The sequence below is a fragment of the Bos indicus x Bos taurus genome, chromosome 1 (genome assembly GCF_003369695.1).
Source record: "Bos indicus x Bos taurus breed Angus x Brahman F1 hybrid chromosome 1, Bos_hybrid_MaternalHap_v2.0, whole genome shotgun sequence".
NCBI lineage: Eukaryota > Metazoa > Chordata > Mammalia > Artiodactyla > Bovidae > Bos > Bos indicus x Bos taurus.
In genome coordinates, this window is record NC_040076.1 from 87,452,123 (window position 1) to 87,466,025 (window position 13,903).

The following is a 13,903-nucleotide window of genomic DNA, read 5'->3' on the forward strand; positions in this document are numbered from 1 at the left end:
ATATTTGGTAAAAGGTGAATGCCTTGTTCTAACGGGTCATTAAGAATACTGCTCAGAATTACAAAATTATTAAAAATTACAGGGGTCCAGTCAAAAGAGTATTTATTTTTTAAATGTTTATTTGGTTGTGCCATGTCTTAGTTGCAGCATGTAGGATATAATTCCCTGACCAGGATTTGAACCCAGGTCCCCTGCATTGGGACAGTCTTAGCCACTGGACTACCAGGGAAGACCCAAAAGGGTATTTATTATTCATCAGTACAAAGTACCCACCTAAGACCAAAACGCATTTCTGAATAGAGTAACTAGAACCTGCTGCTGCTACTGCTGCTAAGTCGCTTCAGTCGTGTCCGACTCTGTGCGACCCCAGAGACGGCAACCCACCAGGCTCCCCCATCCCTGGGATTCTCCAGGCAAGAACACTGGAGTGGGTTGCCATTTCCTTCTCCAATGCATTAAAGTGAAAAGTGAAAGTGAAGTCGCTCAGTCGAGTCCGACTCTTGGCGACCCCATGGACTGCAGCCTACCAGGCTCCTCCGTCCATGGGATTTTCCAGGCAAGAGTACTGGAGTGGGGTGCCATTGCCTTCTCCGAACTAGAACCTAATATCCACCAATTATAATTTCATTCTGACAGGAGCTTCAAATCTTGAACTGAGAAGAGGGATTCACATGTTAAGAGTGAGGTTTGAATTGGTAATGGTTGTTGTTCAGTCACTAAGCTCTGTCTGACTCTTTGTGACGCCATGGACCACAGCATGCCAGGATTCCCTGTCCTTCACTATCTCCCAGTTTGCTCAAATTCATGTCCATTGAGTCGGTGATGCTATCTAACCATCTCATCCTCTGCCACCCTCTTCTCCTTTTGCCTTCAATCTTTCCCAACATCAGGTGGCCAAAGTATTGAAGCTTCAGCCAACTCCACTGAGCTGGCTCTTTGCATCAGGTGGCCAAAGTATTAAGAGTTTCAGCTTCAGCATCAGTCCTTCCAATGACTATTCAGGGTTGATTTCCTTTAGGGCTGACTGGTTTGATCTCCTTGCTCTCCAAGGGACTCTCAAGAGTCTTTTCCAGCATCACAGTTCAAAAGCATCAATTCTTTGGTGCTCAGGCTTTATGGTCCAACTTTCACATTCATACTTGACTACTGGAAAACCATAGCTTTGACTATACGGACCTTTGTTGGCGAAGTGATGTCTCTGCTTTTAATACAATGTCTAGGTTTGTCACAGCTTTTCTGTCTCACTTTTCACTAAAATAGATTTGAGATGTTGACTTAACTTTTGAGTTGACAGGGAGATAAGTATAATGGCTAAATGTGGGCCACTTGACTTTTTTGTCCAGGCATTTACAAGCTGTGTGATCTTTGGTAAGCTGCTTACCTTTTCTGTGCCTTAGGTCCTTTATCTTTAAAATGAGTGTGATTACAATGTGCCTCAGTGTTGATTTGAGTATTAAATGAGCTATTATTAAGTGCTTAGAACAGGACCTCACACATACACTTCTTTCTTAGTTGCTATTAATATAATTCAATCTTCCTCCTTTGGTCAGCAGAAATGGGTTTTGTTATGGTATCTCATATAGTACAATGCTCTGTATGTGTTCTGTATCCAAGGTTGAAAGAATAAAGGATCTTTATATATTTCCAAATTAATTATTTTAAAAACTTAGAGAAATTAACCTTCAACAAAATGTGATCCTTCAGTAACAAACTCCAGTAACTGGTCGAAGATTGCTGTAATTGTCTTCTTAGCCAGCACGAAGTGCTTCAGTGGAGAAGCAGTTTCTGCCATTATGCTGAAAATAAAAAGTTAGAAACAAATTAAAGACACGTGAGTTAATGACACTTTTCAGCAACACTGACTCCCCAATGAAACAAACTTCCAAAATATTTATTTGGCTCTGCTGGGTCTCAGTTATAGTTTGTGGGCTCTTCAGCTGCAGCATTCAAGCTCTTAATGGTGGCATGTGGGATCTAGTTCCCTGACCAGGGATCAAACTCGGGCCCCCTGCACTGGGAGTGTAGAGTCTTAGCCATTGTACCACCAGGGAAGTCCCCCTAAATATTCTTACGTAGCTGTTTTTGGGAGAGAAGTGATTTATTCAGACAATTAAAGACTACTTTTGGGCAATATTCCACTAAAATATGTGAAGTCTATTGCCCAAAATTTGACTGCAATTTCTACTTTAGTTCCCTTTGCTGCTGATGAAAACTAGCCAAATTCTGAGTGCATGTGACTCTATTTTTTCCCCCCAAACTTTAAACTTTGTATTTTGTACTGGGGTATAGTCAATTAACAACGCTGTGGTAGTTTCAGGTGAACCTTGAAGGTACTCAGCCGTACATAGGTGTGCTAAGTCACTTCAGTTGTGTCCAACTCTTTGCAACGCCATGGTCTATAGCCTGCCAAGCTACTCTGTCCATGGGATTCTCTAGGCAAGAATACTGAAGTGGACTGCCATGCCCTCCTCCAGGGGATCTTTCTAACCCAGGAATTGAACCGGTGTCTCCTGCATTGGCAAGTGGGTTCTTTACCACTAGCACCACCCGGGAAGCCATACATATACATGTACCATTCTTCCCCAAACCCTCCTCCCATCTAGGCTAGCATATAACATGAAGGTTCCATGTGCTATACAGAAAGTCCTTATTGATTATCCATTTTATATATAGCAGTGTGTACAAGACCTTCTCAAAGTCCCTAACTATCCCTTCCCCTAGCACCATAAGTTCCTTTTCTAAGTCTATGAGTCTTTTTCTGTTTTGTAAGTTTATTTGTATCATTTCTTTTCAGATTCCACATACAAGGGATGTCATAGGATATTTCTCCTTCTCTGACTCATTTCATTCAGTATGACACTCTCTAGGTCCATCCATGCTGCTGCAAATGGTATTATTTCATTCTTTTTAATGGATGAGTAATATTCCATTGTAATATATGTACTGCATCTTTTTTATCCAGTCCTCTGTAGACAGACATTTAAGTTTCCTCCATGTCTTGGCTACTGTAAATAGTGTTGCAATGGACACTGGGGTGCATGTATCCTTTTGGATGTTCTTTTGCAGATCTATGCCCAGGAGTAGGATTGCTGGATCATATGGTAGCTCTATTTTTAGTTTTTTAAGGAACCTCCATACTGTTCTCCATAGTGACTATTACATTCCCATAAGCAATATAGCTGAAACTCCAGTACTTTGGCCACCGCATGCGAAGAGTTGACTCATTGGAAAAGACTCTGATGCTGGGAGGGATTGGGGGCAGGAGGAGAAGGGGACAACAGAGGATGAGATGGCTGGATGGCATCACCGACTCGGTGGACTTGAGTTTGAGTGAACTCTGGGAGTTGGTGATGGACAGGGAGGCCTGGCATGCTGCAATTCATGGGGTCGCAAAGAGTCGGACACGACTAAGTGACTGAACTGACTGACTGACTGACTGAAGCAATACAGAAGGGTTCTTTTCTCTCCACACCCTCTCCAGCATTTGTTGTTTTTGGATTTTTTGATGACAGCCATTCTAACTGCTGTGAGGTGATATCTCACTGTAGTTTTGATTTGCATTTCTCTAATAACTACTGAAGCTGAACATCTTTTCATGTGCCTGTTGGTCATCTGTATGTCCTCTTTGGAGAAATGTCTATTCAGGTCTTCTGCCCATTTTTTTGAATGGGTTATTTGTTTTCATGATAGTAAGAGTGCATGTGACTCTTAACTACATCAGGGAGCAGGATGAGTGAGATGAAGCCAAGTTCACCAACAATAAGTTACTGTCTCTCAATCTGGACCTCTAGGTGGTAGATAGGTAGAGTGAGTAAATAGAACTTCAACATCATATTAACGTTTGACGCAATACTAACGTTGAGAAATTAGTTTTCGTCGCAACAAATAAGGAGGCAAGCTTTAAAAAGAGCAATACTAACGTTTAGAAAGTAGGAGTTCTCATCGCAGCATATAAGGAGACAAGCCTTATAGAGAGCATCAACGTTTCCAGCCAAAGTAACAAGAACTTGAAGGAATTTAAGAAAAATAATTTTTTGTGGTAGCTTCTCATAAAAAGCACCCAACAAAACCTATCACACACCTGTCTAATCCTTGTGTGCATGTGTGTAAAATGGAGCAGAGCAGCCATAAAGAAGGCTGAGACTTCCAAGGGGTCAGAAAATGACTGACCGCAGGGCTGCGTGAGAAAGCACGGTGAGAATAACCACCCGGTTCAGCCGGTTGTGAACGCCTGCCTTGGAGAAAGGCCTTTCCCGTCCTCCACACCAGGCGCGGGAGCCCCGCCTGCGGGGCTCGGGGCCAGACCCCACCCCCGTCCCGCGAGCCTTTGCCGGGGCCCGGCCGCCCGACTCCCTGGGCTCTGACCTCGCGGGCTCTGCGGGCCCGACCCGGGAACCGGCCCCACTCGCAACCCCCCCAGCTCGCTCCTTTGCCGCAGACCCGCGGCGGCGCCTCTTCAAAGAGCGCCCCGCGCACGACTCCCCGTCCCCTATCCCCGGCAGGACGAAGGTCACCCGAACAAAGTGAACCGATCCGCGGCCGAGACAGCGGGCACTCACCCAGTCCGGGCTCCGACTTGTCACCCAGTAACCGCACCTGAGCCACAGCCCTCAAGCAACCTCATTCTCCCAAAAGACGCTGGGAAACTAAGAGGGGGCGGGAGGAGAGGCACGAGGGCGGTTACTTCCGGTCTCTTGCCCTCCCGGATTTTGTTTAGCTCCATGACCGGAAGTGCGTATTCGCCGAACGTCATATTTCTTAAGGGCAGAGGGCAAAGAGTTTTTGTTAGCAGAGAATGCTGCTACAAGAATGCTTTTCAGTTCCCCTAACTTCTGCTTCGCCTCCGTCTGCCTTCAAAATTTCCAAAGCCCTGCCCAGCCTCGGCGTAGCTAGCTGCCAGCGGTTGGTGTAGTGAGGGAGAACGAAAAGGAGGAGAGGTGCGGTGAGATGAGGTTGGGTTGGGGTGCCAGACAAGGAACCTGCTTGCTCGGCCATCAGCAATAAAGAAAAACCTTTTGACTTATAGACTGCCTTAGCTGTGTGTGTGTGTGTGTGTGTGTGTGTGTGTGTGTGTGTGTGTGTGTGTGTGTGTGTGTGTGCGCGCGCGCTCACTTATTCTTTGCGACCCCATGTGTGTGTGTGTGTGTGTGTGTGTGTGTGTGTGTGTGTGCGCGCGCTCACTTATTCTTTGCGACCCCATGGACTCTAGCGTTCCAGACTCCTCTGTGTGTGTGTGTGTGTGTGTGTGTGTGTGTGTGTGCGCGCGCTCACTTATTCGTGTCCAGCTCTTCGCGTGTCCAACTCTTTGCGACCCCATGGACTCTAGCGTTCCAGACTCCTCTGTGCACAGAATTTTCCTGACGAGGTTGCCATTTCTTACTCCAGGGGATCTTCCAGGTCCAGGGATCCAACCTGTCCCCCGCCTTTGCAAGCGTATTATTTATCACGGAGCCAATCCTTGACTCAGTTCAGTTCAGTCGTGTCCGACTCTTTGAGACCCCATGGACCGCAGCACGCCCAGCCTGCCTGTCCATCACCAGCTCCCGAAGTTTACCCAAACTCATGTCCACTGGGTCGGTGATGCCATCCAACCATCTCATCTTCTGTCCTCCCCTTCTCATCATGCCCTCAATCTCTCCCAGCATCAGGGTCTTTTCAAATGAGTCAGCTCTTCACATCAGGTGGCCAAAGATTTGGAATTTCAGCTTCAACAACAGTCCTTCCAATGAACACTCAGGACTGATCTCCTTTAGGATGGACTGCTTGGATCTCCTTGCAGTACAAGGGACTCTCAAAAGTCTTCTCCAACATCACAGTTCAAAAGCATCAATTCTTCTGTGGTCAGCTTTCTTTACAGTCCAACTCTCACATCCATACATGACTACTGGAAAAACCATAGCTTTGACTAGAGGGACTCTTGTTGACAAAGTAATGTCTCTGCTTTTTAAAGAGGCTCTTTAGTTCTTCACTTTCTACCATAAGGGTAGTATCATCTGCATATCTGAGGTTATTGATATTTCTCCTGGCAGTCTTGATTCCAGCTTGTGCTTCTTCCAGCCCAGCGTTTCTTGTGATGTACTCTGTGTATAAGTTAAATAAGCAGGATGACAATATATAGCCTTGATGTATTCCTTTTTCTATTTGGAACCAGTCTGTTGTTCCATGTCCAGTTCTAACTGTTGCTTCCTGACCTGCATACAGATTTCTCAAGAGGCAGGTCAGGTGGTCTGGTATTCCCATCTCTTTCAGAATTTTCCACAGTTTGTTGTGATCCACACAGTCAAAGTCTTTGGCATAGTCAATAAAGCAAAAATAGATGTTTTTCTGGAATTCTCTTGCTCTTTTGATGATCCTGCAGATGTTGGCAATTAGATCTCTGGTTCCTCTGCCTTTGCTAAATCCGGCTTGAACATCTGGAAGTTCATGGTTCACATATTGCTGAAGCCTGGCTTGGAGAATTTTGAGCATTACTTTACTAGCGTGTGAGATGTGTGCAATTGTGCAATAGTTTGAGCATTCCATGGCATTGCCTTTCTTTGGGATTGGTTTGAAAACTGACCTTTTCCAACCCGTGGCTAGTGCTTCTCAAACTTTGTACTCAGGAATTTTGTACTTGAGGATTCTTATTAAACTGCAGATTCTGATTCACATGGTCCAAGTGTCCATTTCTAACATCCCTGGAGTGTTGCTGCTCCTGGTCTGCACGTGGCTCAAAGGAAAGTCCTGGGACTTTCTAGAGTTGGCAAGTGACACAGTTTTGCAATTAAATCCACTTCATCCTTCTGAGCCTCAGGTACTTCATCTACAAATGCAGAATACTAATACCTACTTCATGGTAAGAGCGAGTATCCAGTTATTCAACCAAACACTAACCCTAGGTATTTCTGGGAGATTATTTATGATTAACATCTATAATCAGTTGACTATGTAAAAGATAGAGAAGCTCTATACAGTCAGCAAAAACAAGACCGGGAGCTGACTGTGGCTCAGGTCATGAACTCCGTATTGCCAAATTCAGACTTAAATTGAAGAAAGTAGGGAAAACCACTAGACCATTCATAGACCATTCAGGTATGACCTAAATCAAATCCCTTACAATTATACAGTGGAAGTGAGAAATAGATTCAAGAGATTAGATCTGATAGACAAAGTGCCTGAAGAACTATGGATGGAGACCATCCCCAAGAAAAAGAAATGCAAAAAGGCAAAATGGTTGTCTGCTGAGGCCTTACAGCTATGAAATGAAGAGAAGTGAAAGGCAAAGGAGAAAAGGAAAGATATACCCATTTGAATGCAAAGTTCCAAAGAATAGCAAGGAGAGAGAAGAAAGCCTTCCTCAGTGATCAATGCAAAGAAATAGAGAGAAACAATAGAATGGGAAAGACTAGAGATGTCTTCAAGAAAATTAGAGATACCAAGGGAACATTTCATGCAAAGATGGGCACAATAAAGGACAGGAATGGTACAGACCTAACAGAAGCAGAAGATAAGAAGAGGTGGCAAGAATACACAGAAGAACTGTACAAAAAAGATCTTCATGATCCAGGTAACCACAATTGTGTAATCACTCACCTAGAGCCAGACATCCTGGAATGCAAAGTCAAGTGGGCCTTAGGAAGCATCACTACGAACAAAGCTAGTGGAGGTGATGGACTTCCAGTTGAGCTATTTCAATTCCTAAAAGATTATGCTGTTAAAGTGCTGCAGTCAGTATGCCAGCAAATTTGGAAAACTCAGCAGTGGCCACAGGACTGGAAAAGGTCAGTTTTCATTCCAATCCCTAAGAAAGGCAATGCCAAAGAATGCTCAAACTATTGCACAGCTGCACTCATCTCACACACTAGTAAAGTAATGCTCAAAATTCTCCAGGCAAGCCTTCAACAACATGTGAACCATGAACTTCCTGATGTTCAAGCCGGATTTAGAAAAGGCAGAGGAACCAGACATCAAATTCCCAACATCCATTGGATCATTGAAAAAGCAAGAGTTCCAGAAAAACATCTACTTCTGCTTTATTGACCATGCCAAAGCCTTTAACTGTGTGGATCACAACAAACTGTGGAAAATTCTTCAAGAGATGGGAATACCAGACCACCTGACCTGCCTCCTGAGAAATCTGTATGCAGATCAAGAAGCAACAATTAGAACTGGACATGGAACAACAGACTGGTTCCAAATTGGGAAAGGAGTATGTCAAGACTATATATTGTCACCCTGCTTATTTAACTTATACGCAGAGTACATCACGAGAAACACTGGGCTGGATGAAGCACAAGCTGGAATCAAGATTACCAGGAGAAATATCAGCAACCGCAGATCTGCAGATGATACCACTCTTAAGGAAGTAAGCAAAGAAGAACTAAAGAGCCTCTTGATGAAAGTGAAAGAGGAGAGTGAAAAACTTAGCTTAAAACTCGATATTCAGAAAAGTAAGATCATGGCATCTGGTCCTATCACTTCATGGCAAATAGATGGGGAAACATGGAAACAGTGAGAGACTTTATTTTCTTGGGGGTCCAAAATCACTGCAGATGGTGACTTCAGCCATGAAATTAAGACACTTGCTTCTTGGAAGAAAAGCTATGACCAACCTAGACAGCATGTTAAAAAGCAGACACATTTGCCAACAAAGGTCTGTCTAGTCAAAGCTATGGTTTTTCCAGTAGTCATGTATGGATGTGAGAGTTGAACTAGAAAGAAAGCTGAGTGCTGAAGAATTGATGCTTTTGAACTGTGGTGTTGGAGAAGACTCTTGAGAGTCCCTTGGACTGCAAGGAGATCCAACCAGTCCATCCTAAAGGAAATCAGTCCTGAATATTCATTGGATAATATTGATGTTGAAGCTGAAACTCCAATACTTTGGCCACCTGATGGGAATGACTGACTCATTTGAAAAGACCCTGATTCTGGGAAAGAATGAATGTGGGAGGAGAACGGAATGACAGAGGATGAGATGGTTGGATGGCATCATTGACTCGATGGACATGAGTTTGAGTGAACTCCGGGAATTGGTGATGGACAGGGAAGCCTGGTGTGCTGCCGTTCATAGTGTCACAAAGAGTCGGACACGACTGAGGGACTGGACTGAATGTAAAAGAGGTTATTTCGGGTAATCTGGGTGATCCAATCAATCAAAAGATTTTAAGAGCAGAACTGATATTTGCCTAATAAAGGCATTCTGCCTGTGGACTGCAGGATCAACTGTTAGTTCCTGCCCAGGCCTACTGATGACTTGCCCTAAGTGCTTTTTGTTTTTGTTTTAAACAAAATTTTAATTCTCTCACAGTCATATGGAGGCCATATGTCTACAATCTAAATGTCTGCAGGACTAAGTTCTCTCTGGACGCTCTAGGAGGAGGTTCCTTCCTTGCCTTTTACAGTTTCTAGTGGCTAGAGGCGTCCCCTGGTTTACATCTCCTGCATTGCAGGCAGATTCTTTTACCAGCTGAGCCACCAGAGAAGGCCTGGCTTAAAGATACATGGCACCCACCCATCTCTGCCTCTATCTTCCTATGACCTTCTGCTCTTGTCTCAAATCTCTCCTTTCTTTTATATGGACACTGGTCAGTAGATCCAGTATGGGAATTGGAATCTTGGCTCCTAAATGCAGGTTGATCTCGTCTCAAGATCCTTAATTATATTTTCAAAGGTGCTATTTCTGAGTAAGATCGTATTCATAGATATCAATAGTTAGAACTTGGACACATATTTTGGGGAGATACTGTCCAACCTATTACACTTGTATTTTCTTTAGACCATGGTTTGCTTTTTCACCCTTTAAAAAATTTTGATAAGGAAAATCTTAAATATTCTGTGGAAGGACGATCAGACTAAAATAAAGGAAGACAAATGGCATGCTCCCTTTATGTCCGACTTTTCACAATGTGCAGTGTGCATCTACATTACACATTAAACAGACCTTCTCAAAGCAGGAGGGTGAAATCACCCTATGAGAAAAGGTTGGCTCCTTTCTTCACAAGACAGCATTACATTGTAATTCTATGCTTAATGTATTTTTTTCATCTCAGACAAGGGTACAAGAGGTGGCACTGACCAAAGCCTTGTCTGCATATGTGTAATTGAAAAAGAAAAAAATACTTAGTTGATTGAACTATCTATCGATACAATGCTAACCTGTCAATATGTTATACAATTTGTCTCAAAAATCTATGAAACTGCATCTCTAACTCCTGACCAACGGAGCAATTCTTGGAGCTTCTGAGAATTTGTTTCCTGGGTTATAATCCTCAGTTTAGATGGATTAAATTCTCTTTTATTCTTAGCTTATTTTTTGTCAACAAATTGAAGTTTAATTGATGTATGATGTTTTGTTAGTTTCTGGTGTACAGCAAAGTGATTTAGTTTTATATACATATATATACACACACACATATACAATTCCTTTTTCAGATTTTTTCTATTACAGTTTATTACAAGACATTGAATTATTGAATATAGCTCCCTGTGCTATACAATAGGACATTTCCGTTTATCTCTTTTATATATAATAGTTTGTATCTGCTTATACCAAAGTTCTAATTTATCCCTTCCTCCCTGCTCTTTTCCGCTTTGGGAACCATAAGTTTTTTTTCTATGTCTGTGATTCTTTTTCTGTTTTATAAATAAGTTTATTTGTATCATTTTTTAAAGATTTCACATGTAAGTGATATGATATGTGTCTTTCTCTGACTTATTTCACTTAGTATAATCTGTAGGTTGCTACAAATGGCATTATTTCATTCTTTTTATGGCTAATATTCCAATATATGTATGTATATGTAAATATATATATATATATATACACAGATTTATGTATATCCCTATATATTTTGGATATATATCTATATATTTATGTCTATATATATGTATCTATATGTTTATGTCTATTTATGTCTATATCTCGGAGAAGGCAATGGCAACCCACTCCAATACTCTTGCCTGGAAAATCCCATGGACAGAGGAGCCTGGTAGGCTGCAGTCCATGGGGTCATGAAGAGTCGACCACGACTGAGCGACTTCACTTTGACTTTTCACTTTTCACTTTCATGCATTGGAGAAGGGAATGGCAACCCACTCCAGTGTTCTTGCCAGGGATTCTCCAGTATGTAGTAGTAGTAGTAGTATGTCTGTATTATATATTTATGTCTATAGATATTTATATCTCTATATAGATATATATTTATCCCTATATATTATGGATTTGCCTAGCCAGCTCTCAATTCCTCGCAATAAATTTCTTATCCTCTGAATCCTAACTGACATACACTGTAACCCAGCTGACATGGAAGTAAGAAACTATGCTTGGTCTTTATTATAAAGCAAATTTTGATAGAAGTACAATTCTAAGGATTCCTAGCAGAAATAATTAGCATACTGTTATGTTAGCATTTTTGTTTATGGCGTAGAGAGGGAGGGTAGGGAAAGAGATAAAGAATTAAAAAGCACAAAACACTCTGAAATCAAGACTTCTGTTGTACTTCCCTGACCAATAAGTACTATAATTTAAAATCATGTTAAGGCATTAAGCAAAAAGGAAGGAAATTTTAAGGATGAATTTCAAGCATCAACCAGCATGCGAAAGGTGAAAGCTGTTATCATCCTGAGATCTTCATGTTTATTCAACAAATATATATTGATGAAGAAATCTTTTAATGAAAGAGCATGTAACAATCTGAAGACCTTAGTTTGTATCTACACTATGCCAGTTAGTAGCTATGTGAAATCCTGCTGCTGCTGCTAAGTCACTTCAGTCGTGTCCGACTCTGTGCGACCCCACAGATGGCAGCCCACCAGGCTCCACCATCCCTGGGATTCTCCAGGCAAGAACACTGGAGTGGGTTGCCATTTTCTTCTCCAATGCATGAAAGTGAAAAGTGAAAGTGAAGTCGCTCAGTCGTGTCCGACTCTTAGCGACCCCATGGACTGCAGCCTACCAGGCTCCTCCATCCATGGGATTTTCCAGGCAAGAGTACTGGAGTGGGGTGCCATTGCCTTCTCCGATGTGAAATCCTAAACCACTCAAAATCAGTTCTGAACACAGGGAATCTCAAAGGTAACTTTTGCTTTATTTATATTATTTGAATTTTAAAAATCATAATAGTATCACTTTACTAATAACAACTACATGTTTAATATAATTATTGTATTTCAAATAAAAGTGACATTACATGTTATAAATTATAAAAATAAGTGTTTTCATATAATAAGTAATTTAATCCATCATTTTCCTTATTATGGAAGACTCATAGGCAAAAACCACGAGTAAACATAAAGAAGAAAGGAGAAAAAAATTAAATATAAAGGCTAAATAAAACAGAGATTAACAAAAACTAAAATTCAATTATTTAAAAACTTAGGAAAAACTAGTAAATATTCAAAAAATTGAAATGGCAATTTCCCATATATACCAAAAACAAGCCAGCCTAAATGACTTTAGAGATAACCCTTTACTAAATCTTTCAAGAAAAGATTAATCTCATACAGGTTTTTGCAAAGCATAGAACAAGAGAAAAAAACAGCCCAACTCACTTATAAGACTAGAATAAACTTAATACCACTTATAAGAGGTATAAGTAAAGAAAATCACATGTATGACTATAGAGGCAAATATCCTATATGAAATATTAGCTAACTGAATCCAACATTGTATTAAAATTTTTTTTTCTACAGGTACAGTTTTCCTAGAAATACAAAGATAATTCAATATTAGAAAATCAACCAATGAAATTCATATTAGCAGACTTATAGGAGAAAGCCCATGTTTATCTCAATAGCTATAGAAAAAAATCACTGCTAAAGTTTAATCCTACTTACAATAAAAAGTCTTCAAAACTAAGAAAACTGCTAAAGGCTACTTATGAAAACCTACAGAAAATATACTTGACAGGGAGTTTGAGCAGTCTTACACTTAAGGTTAGGAACAAAAAAAGGAATACCTGCTAATGCTATTCCTGCTCTTTATGGTAGTGGGAGAACTGACAAATTCTGTGATAAGAAAAAAAGAGCCATTAGGGACTCACAGACTAGGAATAAAGAAACAAGTATATAATTTATGACAATTATATGATGACTTACATTAAAAATTAAGGACAGACAGCTATTAAAACTAAAAAGATTAAAACCCAAACATTTCTATATGCAAAATCAATATTTCAAAATTCAGAAGCTTTCCTACCAATATGCAGTAACCAATTAGAAAACAAAAGCATGACAAAGCAACCAAAACTAAAGAATCTAGTTATTGACTTAACAAAAACTGCATACAATCTTTATGGAAAATTTTTTAAAGAACATTAAAAGAGACCTAAGTAAATGGAGAAATATACAATGTTTATGAAAGCAAAGATTTAACACTACAATGATGTCAATTCCCTCTAAAATGGTCATAATTATAACGCAATTTCAACAAGACTTTAGATGGAATTTGGAACTAATTCTAAATTTACATGGAAGAAGGGAAGTCCACCAACAGCTAAAAAAAATTCTCAAGAGTGAAGAGAATAAATTCACACTACCTGATATTGAGACATACTGTACTGAGCTGCACACTACCTGATATTAAGACATACTATACTGAGCTGAGCTTTCTGTGCTTTATAGCAGTTTCCACTAGCTATTTATTTTACACATGGGATGGGGGTTGGGGAGTGAGATCCAAAAGGGTGGGGATATATGCACACATAGAGCTGACTCATTTGATTGTACAACAGAAACATAACACTGTAAAGCAATCATACTCCAATTAAAAGAAAGACATACTGGAAAGCTGTAATGTTTTAAGTAACTGTTAAAACATGTGAAACTTGCAGGAACAAACAGGAATATAATGAATACAGACACAAATCTCTATGCCAATTATGCCCATGCGGAGTGATATATGATCAAATTGTTATCATGAATCACT

At 40.7% G+C, this 13,903-nt stretch overlaps 1 protein-coding gene across 1 annotated transcript in view; it reads right to left on the reverse strand.

Moving 5' to 3' along the window:
* The window catches only part of MFN1 (mitofusin 1), a 45,704-nt gene extending 41,029 nt beyond the window's left edge, over window positions 1–4,675 (reverse strand). The window contains exons 1-2 of the mRNA XM_027540391.1: window positions 4,560–4,675; window positions 1,681–1,796 (exon numbers count right to left, since the gene is read on the reverse strand). Coding sequence (XP_027396192.1) covers window positions 1,681–1,792 — 112 coding nt within the window. The 5' untranslated portion in view covers window positions 1,793–1,796; window positions 4,560–4,675. The remainder of the gene's footprint in view (window positions 1–1,680; window positions 1,797–4,559) is intronic.
* Window positions 4,676–13,903: the final 9,228 nt, after the last annotated feature.